At 36.4% G+C, this 21,508-nt stretch overlaps 1 protein-coding gene across 1 annotated transcript in view; it reads left to right on the top strand.

The window, feature by feature from the left end:
• SSBP2 (single stranded DNA binding protein 2) overlaps positions 1-21,508 on the top strand; it is a 321,263-nt gene that overhangs the window by 285,259 nt on the left and 14,496 nt on the right. The window contains exons 11-15 of the mRNA XM_045285203.1: positions 4,610-4,645; positions 6,659-6,713; positions 10,788-10,858; positions 13,802-13,880; positions 17,425-17,453. Coding sequence (XP_045141138.1) covers positions 4,610-4,645; positions 6,659-6,713; positions 10,788-10,858; positions 13,802-13,880; positions 17,425-17,453 — 270 coding nt within the window. The remainder of the gene's footprint in view (positions 1-4,609; positions 4,646-6,658; positions 6,714-10,787; positions 10,859-13,801; positions 13,881-17,424; positions 17,454-21,508) is intronic.

The raw sequence follows: 21,508 nt of genomic DNA on the forward strand, positions 1-21,508 counted from the left end.
CAAATTGATAATGTTTTTAATATATAATTGTTGAGCCTCTTCTTTCTTTGTATGATACTGCTTTTTCCTAGTAGTTTATCGCAGAGTCTAGTGGAGTCCCGGCCAAGTATTGGTCCCTGTATCTGGTAGCCTTCAAAATCCCTTTTGTATGTGTTGAGTGGAGTGGGTATCTATTTAAAGATAAAGCTCTATCTCTAGACTTGTTAGCTAATAAGTTTCAGAATTTCTAAATGTTTATTGATCAGATCAACCAGTGTTGATTCAAACCAAATCTACAGCCATCATGTCAGTTCTGACACATAGCCACCTTATAGAAGGTTTCTGAGGCTATCTATATTTATGGGAACAGAAAGTCTCATCTTTTTCCGATGGAGCGATTGGTGGGCTTGAACCATCAACTTTTCAGTTATCAGTCCAATGTTTAGCCTACAGCACCACTGGAGTTCCTTTTTAATGTCTACTAATACTTGCAACGGGAAAAAGATAAGGCTTTCTAGAAAAAGGTTAGTCTCAAATACCCACAGGTAATTCTACCCTTCCTAAAGGGTTGCTCTGAGTGGAAATCAACATATGACAGTTTTGTTTTTGTTTTTGATGCCTTCAAATTCAACATGCTGGACTCTTCCCCCCAACTTCCCCAATTCCCTATAAATTAGTAAGTCCATCATTTTTCTACCAATCAAAAAGTTGAAAGGCTACTGATTAGTTATAGTTATTCCTTCCCTTGCCTGCCATTGTGAAATGTTCCTTAAATTCTTTCTCTTACATTTCATAATGATCACAGCTTAGACCACTCTATCATCTCTTGCATAAACTTTACGCAATAGCTTATTAACTTGTGTTCATGTTCCATGTGGCTTCCAGAATTATCCTACAGAAACATAAATCAGAGCATGTCTAACATCTCTGACTCCTAGTTTCTACTTCATAAACTGAAGCATCATCTATTACTACAACCTTCCATATGCAACCCAATAACATACCTTTTCCCAAATGAAGGACGAATTCACATTTCTATTTCACTATGCTACTCTGTCTTTGTCGTTCCGTGGACCACCTGCTTTCTTTTAAGTCCAAGTTACCCAGCTCACACATGGCCTCCACACCCACACAATAGCACTTCTTTGTAACACTTTGTGCCTTTCACATTAGACCGTCACACCCTGCTGGTAACTTTCAAGAGTGTAGGTTAAATGAAATAATGAGGGTAGGAGCCAAATTTTGATTTTACTGGAGACATGGAAAATACAAAGTAGAAACAGTGACTCTAAGCCAAAATTAAAGAGCTTGGCAGGCCAAAAAATGGGGAACATACTGAAGTTAGTGAGATAACAAGTTTTTGAAGTATTTTAAAATGTTTCTTATATTAACCAATGTTTGAATGAGTCCTGGAAAGGGAGAAATTAAAAATATAAAAGGAACAAAGACTTGGGAGAAAGGGACTCCTTTCCCTGTGAAAAAACACAGAAAGTTTTATTTCCTTTCCCTAGCATGAATAGATGAAATTTTACATTTATCCAGAATGAAGTGGTGAGCTGAAGACAGAAGCAAAGCAAGAACCTTAATGCTTTCCATTTGTGGACAGCAGGAGGGCAGTGCATCCTCGCAGGATGGTATAATCACAACAGTAGCCAACTCACGAAAGTGTGCAACACATTCAGGAATTGTGCGCTGCCTGGTTAGCTGCCAGTAACTTAAGTCTGCCATAGTGTGACTATGTATACCCAAAAAAGTGGGCAAATACCGAACAAATCGGTTCTCCCCTCACCCCTGGGATCACGAGGTCTACCAGCACACGCTATACCCCAGGTGTTGGTGAAAGCTGAGCAGAAACCCTTTCAAGTATTAGTGAAGACTAGCTCGAAGTTGGAAAGCATGATCATGTTTTGGATTTTGCCAACCCAGTTTGTGTTTCCCTTCAGGAAAGCTCTCTTTGTAACAAAAACGATGGCTGGGGTGATCCAAGAGATGAAAATTAACAAAGTAGATTTCAGGTTAGGGAATTTAGGATACTGGAGAAAGAAATAAAATTTGAAATGAGACATGGGAAAGGGACAGGAGGCAAATGAAGTAGGAAAAAAACAGAAGGGACCTCATTAAGTAAGTGAAAATGGACAAGTGGTTATGGAGAAGATTCTGTTTGGGATATTAAAAAGTAACTGTCATGAGGAATGAAAACAGTCTAGTAAGGGAGTTGTTCAGTAGAACTGAGATTCTGAGTAAGATCTCTGTAAAGAGTTCTAGGATGGGGACAAAGACACCAGTGCAAGGAAGGGAAGTGTGGAAAGGAAAGGAAGGCAAAGAATTGCCCATGCAAAGCGGGGTCAGATGAGACTGAAATTGTTAAGGATGAAGGTAGGCAGCAGAGAGAAGCAGAGCATGAGAAAGTCATGTTGTTCTTGTCAAGTGGCAGCAAGCCCATTCTGAGCCCATCTCCCATGGAGTGAAACAATGCCTGGTCCTGTGCGGTCCTCACAGTTGTTGCTAGGTTTGAACCTGTTGTTGCAGCTACTGTGTCAGTCCATCACATGGAAGGCCTTCCTCGCTTTCACCGCCCCTTCACTTTACCAAGTATGCCATCTTTTACCAGCAACTGGTCTCTTCTGACACCATGTCCAAAATACGTGAGATGAAGTCGCACCATCCTTGCCTTTAAGGAACATTCTGGCTGTACTTCTTCCAAGGCAGATTTGTTTATTCTTCTGACCAGCTACGTTACTTTCTGTATTCTTCACCAGCACCATAATTCACATGCAGCAGTTCTTCTTCAGTCTTATTTATTCATGGTCCAACTTCCACGTGCATGTGAGGTGATTGTAACTACCATGGAGAAGGTCAGGCGCACCTTAGTCCTCGAAGGGACATCCTTGCTTCTCGACACAGTGAGATGAAAATTGGTCCTACGAGCCAAAAGATAAGCTGGTGATTTGAAGAGGCAAATGCACAAGTTTCAAATAAAGAGAAGCAGAGGATAGCAGCAAGATCATGGCCTAAAAAGGAGCTCAAGGGGACAAAGGGTTTGTTTACTGCTATAGAGAGCCCAGTACTCATGTGAGAGTAGTCTTGTCACTGATAAAACTAAGCTACCCTCACTGCCATCGCATCGTTTCTGACTCCTAGTGAGCCTGCAATACAAGGATGACTGTAGCTCTTTATAGGAGTAGAAAGCCTTGTCTTTCCCCCATGGACCAAGTGGTGGTTTTGAACTACAGACCTAATGATTAGTAGCCCAGTGTATAACCGCTATGCAACCTGGTCATCCACAGTGTTGAATTACCCATAGGCAGACCAAGCAGGCGCTTTAGAGGCATATGGTATGTGCTTGAGGCAAAGCAAGGGACACAAAACAATGAGAAAAATCTTTTCAAATAATTTAATGTTTTCTGAAAAGAATCTAGGTATTATTGAAACAGTGTAGGGTTTTTATTATGCTTACTTTATAGTTCCCTATATTGTTTGTTCTTCTATTTCCAAATTTTGAGTGGAAGGAAAGTTTGTGTATAGGCACTGTAATTTTTTTACTATAGTAAAGGTCTTACTCTGGCCCTGGCTCTCTGACTCATTCTAGGACACAGTAATTTATTGCCTCTTTTCAGACCAAGGTAAAAATAACCCCTCTCTATGAGCAGATTCCTGTGTGAAGAAGAAAACAATATATGGCTTCAACTTTGTTAATATTTATCCTCAAGGGCTTACCTTTCAATATATGAGAGGGCTTCAAACATTCATGGAAAATGAAATGAAAAGATAATGGATTTTCTTGCCCGGGAACTTTTTGGAGCCCCCTGTGTATGTTTTCTAATTTTTAACGTCTTAGATTATCAGAACAATGCCATATTTCTACCTTTTCATATCTAGAAAAGACATTGGTCTGAAAGCTTGATTTGAAGAGAAAGGAGAATGTGTTACTCTGATTCCCACAATGTAATAGTCTTTGAGGACTCATATTGACAAACTCTTCTTCATTCATTATATTATTTCCTCTTAGCTAACTGAAAAGGGAGGAGAAAGATAAGAGTTATATATCTTTATATATAACTTTATATATATATCTTTATATATATATTGACCTGTACTGCTTAAATGTACTAGCCTGAAATTTGCCTTTACAAAAATAATGCTTCCCAAAATGCATACAGGCTAGAGGTGCATGTCTAAAGACTACTAATCTGAAATTATCTAGTTCTCGTTTTTTAGCTGTACTAACATGAGGAGGCTTCAGAAAGTTCATGAGAGAATTCCATTTTCTTTTCATTCCATCTTCTCTGAACTTTAGAAAGCCTCCGCTTACATATATTTCTAGTTTTAAAATAAGTGTCATCAGTATTGAGCATGGACTACAACGGCTGTGAAACCAGTATAATTTGAAGTTGTAATTCTAACTTCCTCTTGACTAAAATCTGTTGTCTGTTTGTAAATCCAAGATAATATTGTGGTTTTCTAGTTGTCTGGCACTCAAGCAGATATAAATATTCTTCATCTTTATCATTCTTTGGGATATATTTTAAAACTTAATAAAAGTCAGGAAGTAAATTCATTGCAGGTCCTTCTCCATATTGCCACATGAATCAAAATGTGTATATTTTTTCTTGTCCTGTTCATGTTCTAGATACCATACTCCTCAGCATCTCCTGGGAATTATGTAGTAAGTACATTTGGGTTAGTTTGCTCATAAGAATTGATGTTACGTTTTATTTGTGCAATGAAATAGTCATCCAGATGTTAAGAAGAACCCCTGTGTATTGGCCAAGAAGTGAACATCTGATTTGTACTGAGTTGTATCATCTGCCAACCTCGGTACATATGTTGATGTTCATTAGTGAAACAGTTATCAATCTGGTCTGAATTGCCCTAAGTACTGTATTTTACTTCAGCGTATGTTTCTGTAACCAGTACAGTACACTCTGTCCAGAAGAGAACCATCCCCACTTACACAATGATGTGCTTGAATTTGCAGTTCTCCAGGAAAATCATCAACCCCACCTCCCTTATACACTTTCTCCACACAAAGTCTAAAAAGACAGTAAACTTTATTCCAATCACAAAGTGAATCACGCAGCAAAGTAATGACTAGTAATTTGGGGGAGCCTGTTAGTGTTTTAGTCATTCTTAGACATTCAAAACATTACTTTAAAAAATGTACTTAGTCAGCACATGTTAAGATTTTCCAGAAATGTGTATAGACCTCAAGTTAAATTAGCAAGTTTTATTTTCCTTTTTGAATTTGCAAATGACCTTTTACTCCTCATTACGTTTTAATACTTGTCATATCCCCTGACCACGAGAAATGAAAATTCGTTATAATACTTAGGGGTAGTTAGTCACAGAGAAGCAAGGGGGAATGGGAAAAGGGAGATCTTTACTAAAAAATTTTTTAGGTTTATGACTAACTAGAATGAAGATAAAAGGGTATTAAAGAATGTCAGTGAATATTTTTTTTCTTCATTGAAAAAGAGTTTTTATTACCACAGTGAAAAGAACACAGTTTGAGATCTGTGGATGTAGTACTTAACTGTTTTTTTAAGCCATGCACACTAAGAAAATTTAACTACTTTTTTATATCTTTGTTGAAAGTATGAAAGTCAACGTTTTTAACATTTTTCCCCAAAACACCCACTTTATTGGGAGCTAGTACAGATATCGTATCATTTCATAGTTCAATCACATCAAACAGTATTGTACAATTGCTACCACAGTTTCAAGACATTCTCTTCCTTCTTGAACTCCTTGACTTTTTAACATTTTTTAGATGAGATCAGGAACATTCAGCATGGTATGTCTGTAGACTTGACATTTTTTAAAGAACCTATTTTAAGTCATTTAAGAATAAACCTGATATATTTTTGTGGCACAATGGCATTTAAAGGAAATTTAATTTGTTTATTAAATAGTAAGTGTGTGTACCATTTGAAATAATTGCTGTGCCTATGCAGTTAGAATGAAGCAAGACCTTAGCCAGTTAATAGTCAATTTGATAACTATGCATAAAGCATCTGAATTATTTAAAATCTAACTTCCATGGCTTGAATTATCCATGTTGGTTGTCTGAAATAATTAAAGTAACTTTAGAATTACACAATTTCCATTTTGGTTGGGTGTGTAGCTTACAGCCTTAGCAAACCACAGCAGTAGTGAACATTGCTTTTCATTTCTAATTGATGTGATGGCTGAAGGTACAGTGTTGCAATTGATGCTGAGAGAGAGAAGGTACAAGGACCATCAATATATTTTCAAAAATGAGAATCTCTAAGGTTACAATTAGTATTTATATAAACTAATGATACTAAGGAAATGACAGAAATGTAAATCATAGACACATCAATCCTATTTTGTGGATTTATAAAGACCCTATTAAATGGTTTCCTCTTAACCTCATTATATCTGATGTGATTAAGTCATGAATAATAAATTAATGTTACAGTCTCATTGTTTTTGGAAACTTGTCAAAACAGTCTCAACATATTTAAGCTAAATTATGGTTTGCATAATATTGAAATGATTGTGCACTCAAAGAAAATTAATTGTGGAGAAAATATATTTTGTCAGTTATTTTCAAATTGATTTATTATAGAAATAAGTCTTAACCTTCTGTTTGGTGTTTTTTTCCATTGTTTAATGAAATGCCTGGCATATAACAAAATTTTGTATAATTATCTAGGGTCCTCCAGGAGGTGGAGGGCCACCAGGAACACCCATCATGCCTAGTCCTGCAGGTATTGTAATCATATTAGTCATGTGGGTATATGACTACGAGAATCACAAAATACAGAAATTGTGTTTGAAAGGTTACTAGTGTTCATTATCTCATGAAGTTTAAAGAAGTAAAATAGAGGCAGCAAATAGGAAGGAAGATGAACCAATACCCAACTGCTTGAAGCATATGGAAAATTCTTGTTGCATGAGTAACATACTTAAGATGAAAATAGTATGATTTGTATGCATTGCTTGTAGTTCATACCATTGACCAGTAATTGAATAAAAGATTCTTGTGAAACTAACAAGCAGGTCAGTAAATTCGCAGTACACAATTTAGGAAAGTTCTACATGACTTAAACATAACATGCATAGATCCAATTAAGTTCAAAATAACAAATTAAGCTCATCATATCTATCATCTTACTAAACTAGATATATCTGCTTATGGTAGTATTTACCCTTCATGTCTATAGGTATTTATTAACTAACTATTTAGTCCACTATATAATGAGAAAAACTTTTTTAATCCTCTAAACTGGAATATACTTTAATATTTCTTTATTGTTTGAACTTATTTTAGATACTTGTAGTTGAAGTTTATATTGACACAATCTCCCTAGAAAATGCCCAGGGCAACTTGTATCAAGAGCCATGAAATGGTTCATATTCAATAGGTTGCACTACAATCTTACTGTTAGCCATGATCAACACAATTCAAGACAGAACAATACACTCTAGTACAGGCAATGGTGAAATTGCAGATACAACCTTCATACATAATCCAATTATAGTAGAATTATTGAATAGATTGTTTATGAGATATGGTGGAATATAATGATTAATACTGTCTTCAAATTAATTTTAATGACACAGAAGTGATTCACTACAGTATTATCACAATTTTAAGAGTAACACAGATCTAATAACTAGAAGAAAACATGATTTAGGCTGAATTTGATCAGTGGTTACTTCCAAATGAAATAAATATCCTCTTTTATTGTCAACTTTAAACATTTCATATAAAAGACAGGATTTTTTTCAATTAGCAAATAATTTTCATTTTACTATTAAATCTGCGTGTTCTTTTTTTTGGCCTTTATCTTGGTGTTTATCCTTTTTTTTTTTTAATCATTTTCTTAGGGGCTCATACAACTCTTATCACAATCCATACATACATCAGTTGTATAAAGCACATTTGTACATTCATTGCCCTCTTCATCTCAAAACATTTGCTCTCCACCCAAGCCCCTGGCATCAGCTCCTCATTGTCCCCCTCCCTCCCCACTCCACTCTCCCTCATAACCCTTGATAATTTATATATTATTATTTTGTGACTTCTTGAAATCAAACATCGAGAAGCTCGAAAATAAGTTCACTAATTATTCCAACAAAGAATAAAATTTGTTTGAAACTTTTAATTTTAGAAAAAGCATGTGTCATAATTAATATGAAAATTTACTTTGTTTCATTAACTCTTTAGACCTACCAACCAGCTGCTGTCAAGTCAATGCTGACTCGCAGCACCTTATAAAACAGAGTGAAACGCGCCCTGTAGGGTTTCCAAGCTTATAAATCTTTACAGAAGTCGACTGCCACACATCTTTGTCCCATGGAGTGGCTGGTGGGTTTGAGCTGCCTTGGACGATAGCTATAAATGTCTCACAGAGCTCTGTCCTCAAAACATCTTCATGGAAGCTAAAACCAAATTGCTCCTCTTGCCCACATCTACATTCCTATATATTAGTTTATATATTTTTTAAATTAGTCTGTGCTTAACAAATATTTCCATATAAGGCTTAAAGACGTTTTTGGAGTAACACAAAATATCTGATAATTCTCCCTTTCAAGCCAGGAGTTGGCCTGATATTTTTTCCAAACCTTTTTTCTTTTTTTCTTCATGCAGAGGCCTCCTATTTATAAAAAGGTCTCAGACATTCCCCTACTAGGAAGACCACCACTCCTCATGCCCCTGAGAATCTCTTTTATGGTAGTTTCTAAATAAAAAGAAGAACCAGATAGTCCCTAGAAAATTTCTGGTCAAACTATGAACTCTATTTCCTTCAAATGTTTGCTTTGTTTTTGGTTTTAGATCAAGTTATAGTCTCGGTTGGCATTAAAAATGATTTATTTTTGTTTCTGCATCTTAAATAGACCGGTCTTTCACCAAAAGTAAAGCTAATAAAATTAGCGGGGAGAAATGGAAGATTTTCTATGTTTATAAAGCAATCCCACGGTTTTCTGACAGGTAACACTCTGTGGCTGAGACTGATCCACTGATTAACAGATAGCTGTTACCTGCCATGTACAAGATGAGCAAGGCCTGGCTCTCATCCTCTCAATGTCTTACTATAGCCCAACTGGGAGCAGAAATAGGAAAATCAGACAAAACTTCAATGCAAAGCAAAATTACTCATGGTTGAATTTTCATTCATTTGGAAGTGGGGATGGGAAGGCAGGGAGCTTCATGGAAGCGGGTGGCAAATTGAAATGGGCCTGGATTAGTGAGTAGAATTTTATTAGGTGGCGATGAAGCTGAATGTGCTTAGATGAAGAAAGAACAATAAAATATGGACACATGAAAGTTACATGCTAGAAAGAGCAAATAGCCTGGTTTCACAGTATAGTGTACTTCCAAACCAAAACCCACCGCCATCGAAGCATTCCAACTCATAGCAACCCTATCAAGGGTTTCTGAGCCTTTATAAACCTTTACAAGAGTCGATGGCTTTCTCTTTCTCCTTCGGAGAAAGATATGTTTAAACTGCTGAACGTGTACCGTTAGTGGTCCAACACATCTGTGACAACAACATAGGGGTGTAAATGAATCCCAAATGTAGGCTGGGGCCTTAATTAGCATAAATACAGAGGAGTAGTTTCAGCTTTTCAACAGTATGATATATTCATCCAAAGTGAAACATTTCCAAATAAAGGTGTCCTAGTGGTGCTGGGAGTTAGGCATGGAGCTGCTAACTGCAAAGACCACCAGCCACAGGGGAAGATGAAGCTGTCTGCTCCCATAGGGATTTACAGTGGGTGGTTGTGCTTCCAAGTAATCTATAAATGCCATATTTTAGTGTTTACTCTGCCATAGTAAACTTACTGAATCTTAAGTAATCACACAAGAGAAGAAAAGTAATTTCTTATCTCCCACTCTCTGGTCACTCTTATGAAAAAGCAAAGGGTTTTTGTTATCTCTGTCTTGCTCAGTGCATTTTGAAACGTGTTTGTTTCTTTCAGTAGATCCCATAATGTATTGTATTTGGGGAAACTGCATAATTGTAAGATGCAGAAAGCTGCATCTTACAATTAATATTTCCTCAATATAAAATTTTCAGCCTTTCACTCTAGGTTTTCCATTATAGACACACTTCTATGTGCTTAAAGATTTATTAAGAATTAACTAAGAGAAATGGACTGTTATAATTTTACGATATTGAAATGTTATTTATATCCATGTGCTCTTTATACTTATTTTATTCTAAAGAAAAAAATCAAATCAATAAAAAATGTATGAAGAGTTGTGCTGGCAAAAACTGGGTTTTACCTCAAGCAAGATAATTTTCATTCTAATCGCATAGTCTTACTTCAATCTCTCTCTCTCTTTGAATTAAGCCAGATATGTCACCAACTTTTGATAATTATTAGCTAAATAAACTTTTTAAAATTGATGTGTAGAAAACATAAGGAAATAATGAGAAATTGAAACCTACTGAATCTGACTCAAATGATTTCTGTTGTACTTATGCATATCATTGCTTAAGTAGGAAGTTCAAAAAGTATCCATGCTTTTACAACAAATGACCCTTTACTACAACCTTTTAGATTTTAAGTAATGTTCTTTTTACCAGAATTTGTCAGATGAAAAAAAAAAGAATTAGATGATTATTCTTTGTATCTGTTATACCTAATTCACAACCTCAGAATGGTAATTCTTGAATTGGAAAACGAGTGCCAGATGTTTGTAAAGACTATCTCAAGTGCTTCAGGTATCAGTTTGGATATGTATCCAGATGTTCTTTAAATATTACTTTGTGATAACTTGTTGATAGATTTATAAAGAAGCTTATTAATTAAATAACATTTTGTTTTAGATTCAACCAACTCTGGAGACAATATGTATACTTTAATGAATGCAGTACCTCCTGGACCTAACAGACCTAATGTAAATATGACTTTTTCTTTTTATGTGTTTGAATTCGAGGCTGTCTAAACTGTATATTTTCTTTTCCAGGACCTAATTGTACAACACACATGCACAATCAAGTTTATCTCTGTATGCTAGGCTGAAAAAGCCATGAGTATATAAGAAACAAAAATTTTTAACACTGAATATAAATGTAAAACTGAACATAATCAATTAGAAAACATTGGTTCCTAAGCTTATTTTGCCAAAGAATACTTAATGATTACTGCTGACTATTTGAAAATGATAATTAATGATGATAATTTAGATTAACTTCATTTTTAACATCATTGAATTTTACTTAATTAATTCATCTATATTTTCCTATATGGCACTAAATTTTAAAAGTGGATAGGATTGTTTTTCTAACACTAGAGGAAATCATCTGGGGTTTAAATATACTACTGAGATAGCCCTACAGCAAAAATTAATAAGCCTGTGGTCATTATATTTTTATAAAAGTTTATAATGAAAAATATTTATATCCAAGACCTACCTGCCAACAAAATAACATTTAAAACAGCTTCTAGTTAATATGCAAATACATAGGTTAATGTAGAGAAAATTGAGATGTGTTTGTAACATATTACCATAATGTACCCAAAAGTCAGCAATGAAATAATTACCTTTTTTCCTAGCAATGAGGACAAGAAAGGGAAACATTAGGTCGGTTTTGTCTAGTATGATAACTGTAGCTACGTGTGGCTTTCGGGCACTTAAAGTATGACTAGTCCAAACTGAGATGTCCTATAAATGTAAAATAAACACTGAAGTTATTAAAGACTGGCTGTTTTTTAATGTGAAATATCTCATTAAACATATACATTTGTTACATGTTAAAATTGTAATTTAAGATATTGAGTAAAATTAAATATTAAAATCCATTTCACCCACTTTATGTATTAAACTATAGCTGCAAGAAATCCCAGCACAGGACTGGGCAGTGTTTTGCTCTGTTGTACTTAGGGTCATTATGAATTGGAAACAACTTGGTAATACCTATCAATTACCATGTTAGAAATCTAAACTTACTTTTATATAGGTAACATTTTTAATTTGCATATTATTTTTGTTGGACAGCACTGCCTTCAATTATCACCATTCTTCTAATATAATTATTTTTTCAAGATAAGGAGACTTTCATATGACTAATGTCTGAAAAATAGGAACCTTGGAAGTACCATCTGCTCCTAGAAAGACTACAGCCGAGGGAGCTCCGCGGGCGGCCCTACTCTGTCGTGCAGGGTCACTCGGAGCTGGAGTCAGTGGGATGACACCCAACAGCAGTGTCTTGACAGCATTTTGAACATGACAAAAAGCATGTTGGATATGATAATTATGTCTTTAGAAATGGTGCAAAAAAATCGAAGAGCTCTTTTCAGACTTTAATTTTATATCTTACTACTTGCTAATATTTGAAATATTATGTGGTATTGAAGGCAGTTCGCTAAACTGATAAAGATCCAATTATGTTCCATTCTGGTACAAAAGTTAGAGATCCAAGAATAGTAGCAGAAGGACTTGTCAGTCTTTCAAATGTTATTCATTCAAACCAGTGGTGAAAAAGACAAATGTTTGCTCTCAGCCAGCCTTACAACTCTATGAGCTATACTAATCAAACATGCATTCATATCGTGGTGTTTTTCAAAAACACTCTGGGGGGCCAAACCAAGAGAGACCCAGGCTAATAAGTTCACTGGCACACGTCTCTCAGCCCAGACCTCAGCCATGCTTCTGACAAAGGCCAAGTAACAACAGTTGGTTCAAAGTTAATCTCTTTGACTTATCATCAAAGCATACATATTTCAAGTTGTTTATTGAAAATCCACACATGTGCTTCATTCTCTGGAAGTTTTATAAGCATGTGGTTTGTGTGCTTTCGGTGATGGAAGGCCATCCTGTTTCCACAGAGTATAAGGTTGTCTCCTGGGGGCAATCATCCCCCAAAGCCAGTCTGATTAGTAATTACCACCACAGAATTACACACACATACACACACCATGTTCAACATTCTGTACAATAAGGCATGGAAAAGATGCTTTTGGCCTGGAAAAATTATAAAGCAAGTGTTTTCAATAGACTGTCTTCATGTAAAAATAAGATGGTAACAATGCAGAACTTGCTGTCAAACTGGTCTGTGCGTCTTCTCACAAGTATCCCGGGAGACAAAGGGAAGCTGAGTGGCAGCCAGGGGCAAGTGACCCCACAGGAAAAAGCTCTGTCCACCGCCAGTTCTCGCCAAGTGCATCTGTTCACATCTGCTGTAGACTGGGCATCACATCCAAGATTTCATTTCTAAATGAAAAAAATATCCCATTCGTTTAAATTTGTTGTTTGTTTAGTATAAAATCTATAGAATAATTATCATGGAATTGATTTACTTGGTGAGATTGCCAAGAATAATTAGTTTTTTTCACCTATGTCTAAGGAGCCAAATGTATTTAGCCTGTAAATTCAAACTATTTATTATGATCCATTTGAAAAAAAGATAACATTATCTGCTCAGAAAAAAATGTTAATATTTTTTAATGATGTTGAATTATTCTTATTAATAAGCCAACATTTTAGCTGCTGCTTTAAGTATCACCTTTGGTTTATAACAGTCAAATTGATTAGTGGCTTAGAGAAACTGTGTCTCACTTGCAATGGGATCTATAGACTTTCTAGCGGAGGGTAGCTGGAGAAAAACTAGGATATGAATGCGGATTAACCTGAAAACTGGAGCAGAGACAGGATGAGGAAGATGGATCAGTCTACTTAGAGAATTCACATTTCTGAAAAAAGTCAAGGAAACATATCCATAAATTGAAAGTCAAAATAAGCTGTGAAAATGTCTTCATACTGTTAAAGGTAAACACTGTAACATTGAGGTACACCATTGTTTCTAATGTGATCACAGTCATTTTCTTCATTCTTTAATAGTTTCCAATGGGCCCTGGGTCAGATGGCCCAATGGGTGGATTAGGAGGAATGGAGTCACATCACATGAATGGCTCTTTAGGTAAGGATACTAAATTTGATCTTTAGTAATAAAGTCAAAACAAAAAATTAAGCTCTGCATAGCAGATATGTACAAAGTTTGTCCATGTATGTAGTATCTCATTTTCAAATGCTCAACTTTTATTTCAGACAGATAGTGTAACCTAATAGTAATCTATCATACATTGGTTAAGATGAATGGAGACCGTTAAAATCAGAAATGTGAGAACTGCGTTAGCCTTGCTCGTGTGCACAGATATTTAGCCTGTTAAGCTATGTGGGGCTAGTGTAAAGGAAGCATTGCCAGTCGGAGTGTGTATCCTGCCTGTGTCACTTGGTAAGCACCCCAGCCCTCCCAGCTTGTTTCTTTGTGCTCCAGAGGACTGCGGACAATCTCAGAAGAACTGCGGTCCTTTGTAAAAATGTGTTAATTTTGTTTTTCTAAGCAGACTGTCTGTTTTTTAAATCATTTTATTGGGGGCTTTTACAGCTCTTATCATAATCCATACATACAGCCATTGTGTGTCAAGCACTTTTGTACATATGTTGCCATCATTTTATGTTCTTGCTACATGAGCCCTTGGTATCAGCTCCTAATTTTTTTCCTTCCCTCCCTCAGGAACCCTTGATAAAGTATAAATTATTATAATCTTCAGATCTTACATCACCCATTGGCTCCCCTCACCCACTTGTGTTAACTTTTTGCTTGTGCATGTTGATAGTTATCTCTCCAAATTAGTCATCACCTTCTGGATAATCTGGATGATTCGTCCATGAGAGAGCTTACTCACTTTGTGGACCTGATAGAGCAGATGAAGTAGCATGACTTTCATGGATGGAAACAGACGTCATCAATGTAGCTTCCTGCCCGGTTAAGTCAAATATCTGTAAGGGGAGGAAGACATTTCCAAAAGTGAAAAACAGGGGAAGATAGTACAGAATTGACTCAGACACTATGTGTGTAGGAGGGTTAAATGCAAAACCTTAAAGAAGACATCCACTTTACCTTGGTGTATATTTGAAGGAGCCCTCATGGTACAGTGGTTAAGGGCTCAGCTCCTGGTCAAATGGTCAGCTGTTCGAATCCAGCAGGCATTCCAGGGGAGAAGGAGAGGGTAGTCTCCTGGGGATAGTCCCACTGCCCTCTAAGGACACTATACCCCTGAAGTTCCTGGAAAGCAATGGATTTGGTTCTTAAATATATTTAAATAACTTGTGATAAATAGATTAATTTAAAAGTTGACAGTGGAGGCAGGGTTGTGATCTTTTTCTTCTTCTGAAAAGGGTACACAGTTTACCAAGGTTGGAGAAACTGCCTGTGAATAACAAGTTATACACACCTCCCTCTCCTCTAGCTGTAGTCAGCAGCTGTCTCCCTCTGATACCTTGAAGCTGCCTCACTGCAATAAATCAAATGATTTGCAATGAATTGCTGACTTGTATGCTTTTAAGGACCTATACATACTCTGCCTAATCTTCACCAGTTATACTGGACATTAGCCCTGTGTGACTATTATATCGTAAATGAAGTAAGTAAAATTTTATCCTCAGTTACACGAACCATATTTACGCACACAGTAGCCACATGTGACTAGTGCTACCACACAGAAAGGTCTGCTGTACACTGCTGATCTAGAAGTTATTTTTTTCTAATTTATCACAAAATAATTCACTTTCCAGTATTACTATTTTAAAACAATAACTATAAAACATGATTTTGCTCACAGTTAGAAGGTTCTTAGTTTGACTATCCACTAGATTGAAATTCGTAGAAAAGTTGGATGTGCACTTGGCATGTGGTTCGTTACTTTCTACAGTGAATATTATTGCACATTTTTATGTGTGTGCATAATTGCATATATATTCACTATTAAGCAATTATGTTTTTTATTTATAAATTAGTAACACTGATAGCACTAACTGTATAAGTGTTGACTGAAAAAGATACAACTCTGATAAATTATTAAAAAGATAAATTATTAAAACTAGTCCAAACTAAAACTAATAGTGTCATATAGATCTAACCATTGTTCTTTGTATGTTTCCATTGCTTTCCTACTAAGAATTTGTCTCAAGAAACAGTGTAAAAAACACAGCACTGCATTTTAAGGACATTTTTATTTTTGATGGATTACCATGAATATTAATCAGCTGCTGTTAGATTGTTGATATGATTAAGATTTGGGGGGTATCATAGTAATACAAGTTTAAACTATTGTCAGGCATTATAGAAAAATGTCTTTTTTAAAATAAAAACTTTTTTATTGTGATTTGAGTAAAAGTTTACAGAGCAAATTAAAATTTAATTTCTCACTCAACAGTTTCCACCCATGTTGGTTCACGGCACTGGTTCCAGTCCACCAGTGAAGCAGCACTCTCCCGACCTCCCTGGGTTTCATTTCTGTTAGTCCTTCCTTCCTACACCTTCCATCCTTTGGTTTTTGGTCAAATGTTGCCCTTTTAGTCTCCTGTGTTGAAATGTTTGAAGGAGCGAGCTCTTCCCTCGTGTTGTTAGAGTTCACTTTAGAGGCCTGTGTCTTGTTTGGCTCAGAGTTCCCCTGGGATGGGTTCAGTTCCAGGCCTGAAAAGCCTCTCAGGGCTGGCTGCAGTCTCTGCGGTTCCACTAACCTGTATCAGACCAGTGATTTTGAATTTTGTTCCAACAGTTTTCCCCCCTCCCACGTTCCACGGACCTTCTACTGTGATGCTGGTTAGAGCACATGGTAGTGGTGTTAGCTGAGCAAAACCGAGTTCTGGTCTCAGGGCAGTGGAGGCTGTGGTTCTCCATTTTATATTTAACAGGTTTACAGAGGCATCATTTTGAGAAAATGTATTTAGTAATCTATTGGTATGTTCAGGAGCCCTGGTAGTGTCGTGGTTAAAGGTGCAACCACTAACTGGCAGGTTACAGATTTGAACCCAGCCAGCGATTTTGTGGGAGAAAGATTGGCAGTTTGCTTCTGTAGTTGACAACCTAGAAAATCTTTAGGGACAGTTCTTCTCTGTCATATTTCTCATTATCCTGAGTTCCAATTGACTCAGCACTAACAACAACAATCAATATGTGCAAACTAAGAATTAGGATTGTGTGGTAACTTTAAATGAGCCTTTTAATTAGCTATTTCCCTTTCAGGAATTTTGTGCAGCAAACCACGAGGTCAGCCATTCAAAACTGCCAGCTGCTCCAAGGGAGAAAGATGAGGTTGTCTACCCCATAAAGAGTGACAGGCTCAAATAGGGCAGGTCTACCCTGTCCTACAGGGTTTCTCTGAGTCAGAATTGACTTGATGGCAGTGAGTTTTGAGATCATAATGATGGATTTCTTTATTCTACAATTCCCACCCCATCCCCACAATAAAAAAGGTGATTTTGAAATAGAGGTAGAATTCTTTCTTGCTATATGGATTCATTTTAAAAGATGCCAAAAGGGAATTTTTCGGATAAAAAAAACTAATTGGACAGATTATGGAAAGTACAAAATACTGTGTTTATTTCAATTAAAGGAGTATTAATTTATAAATTAAATCATTACCTAAAAAAGGCTTTCTTTTTCTTTTTTATTGCAGGCTCAGGAGATATGGACAGTATTTCCAAGGTGAGTTCTGCATGTTCTCGTGTTACTCTATGAGCATCGCATTCCTCATGGCGCACTCATTAAGGTTATAGAGTAACCTTATGAATAATTTTCTCAAATAACAGTTGGAAAATAAAAAGCCAGATAGACCCTAATTGGAAGTTGAAAAACTAAGATATGTAATCTGTAGAAAATGATAAAAACAAGTCTTTTACGAATGTTCTTAAACATGTTAAAATTCATTTACAAGAGCTACTATATATGTATGGTTAATTGCTGCTCAATCCCTAGCCAAGGTAATCATATCATAATGTTGCATGTTTGTGAAGCAGTGAAATAGTTTTGGATGGTGTTTTTAAAACATAAAGAAAAAAACCATAAAGAAGTCTAAAGCAACATGTAAAGAGAGAAAAGAAAAAGATTATTATGTGTCACAAGGGCATTGCATTTATATATCTCATTAGTCTCGTTCAAGCCTTCAGTGGGCAATGTTGATATCGTCAAATATTACTCTAACTTCCCCAAATGGAGCAAAGATATAACTATGTTACAAAAAGTAGGAAAGTGGCCCTTCCCTATAGTGCATGTCTACTTTTTCCTCCTTCAGTAGTTTTAGTACCTAAAATTAATCATTTAAATAAGTGCTTTATATTTTTTGAGAAATATACCTAAATACTGTTTAGGTCATGATAAATTTTAAATTATTAGGTAGATGAAAGAAATGTATTTAGAATGGTTAATAAGAACTCATTACGAACTAACATACCTTATTCTTAACTCTTACCTTACCTGTGCATTGATAAATATAGAAATTCATTCAAGGATTGCTTCATTTTCAATTCTACTTCTAATCATTCCCATGTATAATAATGTAAACCTTCTGATGCCAAGGAAGATATGATTTATTTAGATAAAAACATTTTAAATTAAGGCTTCGAGCTTTTAAAAAAAAAGTTTCATTAGCATTCTCACATCATCCCTGCACTGCCTGGCTGTATGGCCTAACTAGTTCTGCAGGCCTGTGGCTGTCTGTGTTTAGAAACAATCAGGAAAGTCTTTTTGTTTGTTAAAAATAGATATTTATAATAGCCTCCCAAAAACCTGTTTTCAAAATAAGATGCCCCAGACCCCTCCATTAAAGCCCTCTCTCTGGAAAGAAAGCCTTTGCGAATGAGAGGGCTGTGACTAAGCTGGCTGCCTCAGGTAACGCTAACAATTGGTATTCGCTCCATTCTGCTTTGTGGTCACCAATTAAGATTCTAATGCCATATTTCAGATGTATATTCCAGTATCTCTAGATGACTCTCAGATACACAAGGCTGAGATTGCTTTTGGCCATCGTCCTAGGCATTTCCACTATTGACCTCATAACCTTGTACATTAGATGTAAACATAATTCTGTGTATGATCTTACTCGGTCTTTTACAAAGCACTTTAGAAACTTAAACTAGAGTCATAATGATGAATTAAACATCAAATTCTCATCTGCCATTACACCAAAACTATTGCTACTTCTGGCATTCTTATTTTCCCATTCCTATTCTTGGATCCAAGGTTTTCCACACTACGCTTTGCCTACTGCTGATAATGTTCTCTCTTGCCTAATGATGTATTGCTTATTCTCTAAGCATTAATTGACCACCCATTGTGTACTTTTGTGTACTGGGTATTGCCTCGTGCACTAATGGGAGATTTTATATAAAAGACTTCTTTAAATACAAACATAATCTCTGTGCTCAAGTGCTTTATAATTTGGCACAAGTTCCTTCATTTGGTAGCGTAAATGTGTCAAGGCATTATGCCAGGCTGTGGGATTCCAAAGGTAAACAAGGTAGTTCCCTACCCGCAAGAAGCTCAGTCAGTGTAACTGAGGAAATTAAACCAATATAATGAGGATAACTCTTTACCAAACAAAAGTCAAGCTTTCTGTGCCTCCGAAAAATATCCTTCTCAGCCTGAAGCTCTCTGACCTCTAGAACCTTCAACTCCGTTAGAGATCCCACACTATTCAAAAAGAAATCAATCAACAACCAGAGATATCAGTCATGACCTGAGTGTGCTAGTCTGTGTTCTAGCTCAATTGTACCCCTTGGAAGAACCCCAACCAACATTTTATTCATTTTAAGGACTTGCTGCCCTCTCTGAGGGCAGTGGAAGTTCTTTGGAAACCAGGATGCTCTCCAAAGTCACTGCCAGTGACTCACAGTGACCCCTTGTGGGTTTCTGAGACTATAACTGTTCACAGGAGTAGAAAGCCCAGTCTTTCTCCTGCAGAGCGGCAGGTGGTTTCGAACTTCCGGCCCTGCCATCGCATGTAACCACTAATCCATTATGGCTCCTCTTAAGCCACCAGGGCTCCTCTTTTGAGGACTAGCACAATCAAAACAACACTCCATAAATAAAGTTGTCATTTGTAGCCTCTGAGAAATCAATACAAAATCCTCATCCAAAAGGCTTCAGTAATGTCAGTTAGTTTATTCTAGGTACAAACAGAGCTAATGCTTCTATTGGTAGAAGAAGGGGTCATAAAAATAAATAGAAGGAGCATTGGACTGCCACCTGCAAGGTCAGAAGTTCAAACCCAACATCTTCTCCATGGGAGAAGGATGAGACTATCTGCCCCTGTGAAGATTTACAGCCTTGAAAACCATATCAGAATTGACTTGATGATAATGGTTTTTTGGTTTTATGGAAGAATATATTCAAGAAAAAAAGCAATAATAAATAAACTTGAACAGAGCATGAGCAAATTAAATATGCCAGAGGAAATTATGTGTGTACATATATATGCAATACATGTATATATGTATATGTACACACATACTTATGTAGCTAAAAGCAGTTTTTTTCTGGTATTCTTTTGTACACCTTACTCCCTTATTATGTGTTCAAACAGTAATGCCAAGATTTACTGGAAACCCTGCATCCAAATGTAACTACAGGTCGATGTAGCATGGACACATTTCATTGCCTCCCTCCCAGCCTGCTCTGTGCTAGCTTTTGGTTACCACCACCTTAGCTATTTGTTAAGGGCCAATATGAACCATGCTCTTCAGTCTAACAACCTCATCACCATCACACACACACCCCTCAGTGATCCTGGGCAGCACAACTTCTCTAAGACTCCATCCTCCTTGAGGAGCTTTGACTACTTTCCCTAGATCTCACAGAGATTACTTCCGGTACTAAACATCTTGCTCTGTCACTTCAAGCTTTCCCAAAATGGTCCAGTGAGCTGAATATGGACAGGTTTCCAAGATCTGTTTTGTACGTGGAAGGTGTCCCTTTAATGGTCCGCTCAGTGTTTTTATGTATCAAAAGAGAATGTGTATAGTGCAAAGCTACTATGCTATGAAGAGTTACATGGAAAATGTAAATTACTAAAACAAAGACAATGTTTTATATTTGAACTATTAACCGTATACTGTAACTTTCCATTCTAAATATTTTATACGCAACACTCTGGGCCAGGCATCAGATTTGAAGTCAACTAAACGTTCAAAAGTATAAGCACATCCGAGCACCACAGTCAGTCAGTGAAGCAGCCTCCAGGAGGGCGCCTCATAGACTCCTGCGGCTGAGACCCTCGCACAGGCTTGGGAGGGCTCATTCCGTACACTTCCTCAAACATGTAGAAGGTGCCAGGTGCCAGATGTTCGCTTGAATGTCCTCACATACACATCAGATCGTTCCTCATTCTGCTATTGTTCGTGTATATAGTGACCAAAACCTACCTTCACCAAGAGGACTTTGAGATTTTTGGTATATCTTACCATATTTAAATGTAGTTGTTATTTTTAAGCTGTGTCAGTATTATCATTCCTCTTATCCAAGAATGCTTTCTTATTTCAGTAGTAACTTTAATTTTAAATTTTATTGTAGAATAATCTACTCAGTTACATTTTGCTCAAATTAACTTTTTTCAAAAATTCAAGTTATCCACATTCCTTTCATAATATAGCTGCTTTTCTGTAAACTTGAGTAACTAATATTTTCAGAGGGAAGAAAATTATCAAAAAGAGAAGAATCCTCTTTACGTTATTAACTGTGTGCTGAGCCCTTGCAGTTCTTTGGCA

This window comes from Echinops telfairi, unplaced genomic scaffold, assembly GCF_000313985.2.
Source record: "Echinops telfairi isolate 266 unplaced genomic scaffold, ASM31398v2 ScPeMD7_7469;HRSCAF=8507_1, whole genome shotgun sequence".
Classification (NCBI taxonomy): Eukaryota; Metazoa; Chordata; class Mammalia; order Afrosoricida; family Tenrecidae; genus Echinops; species Echinops telfairi.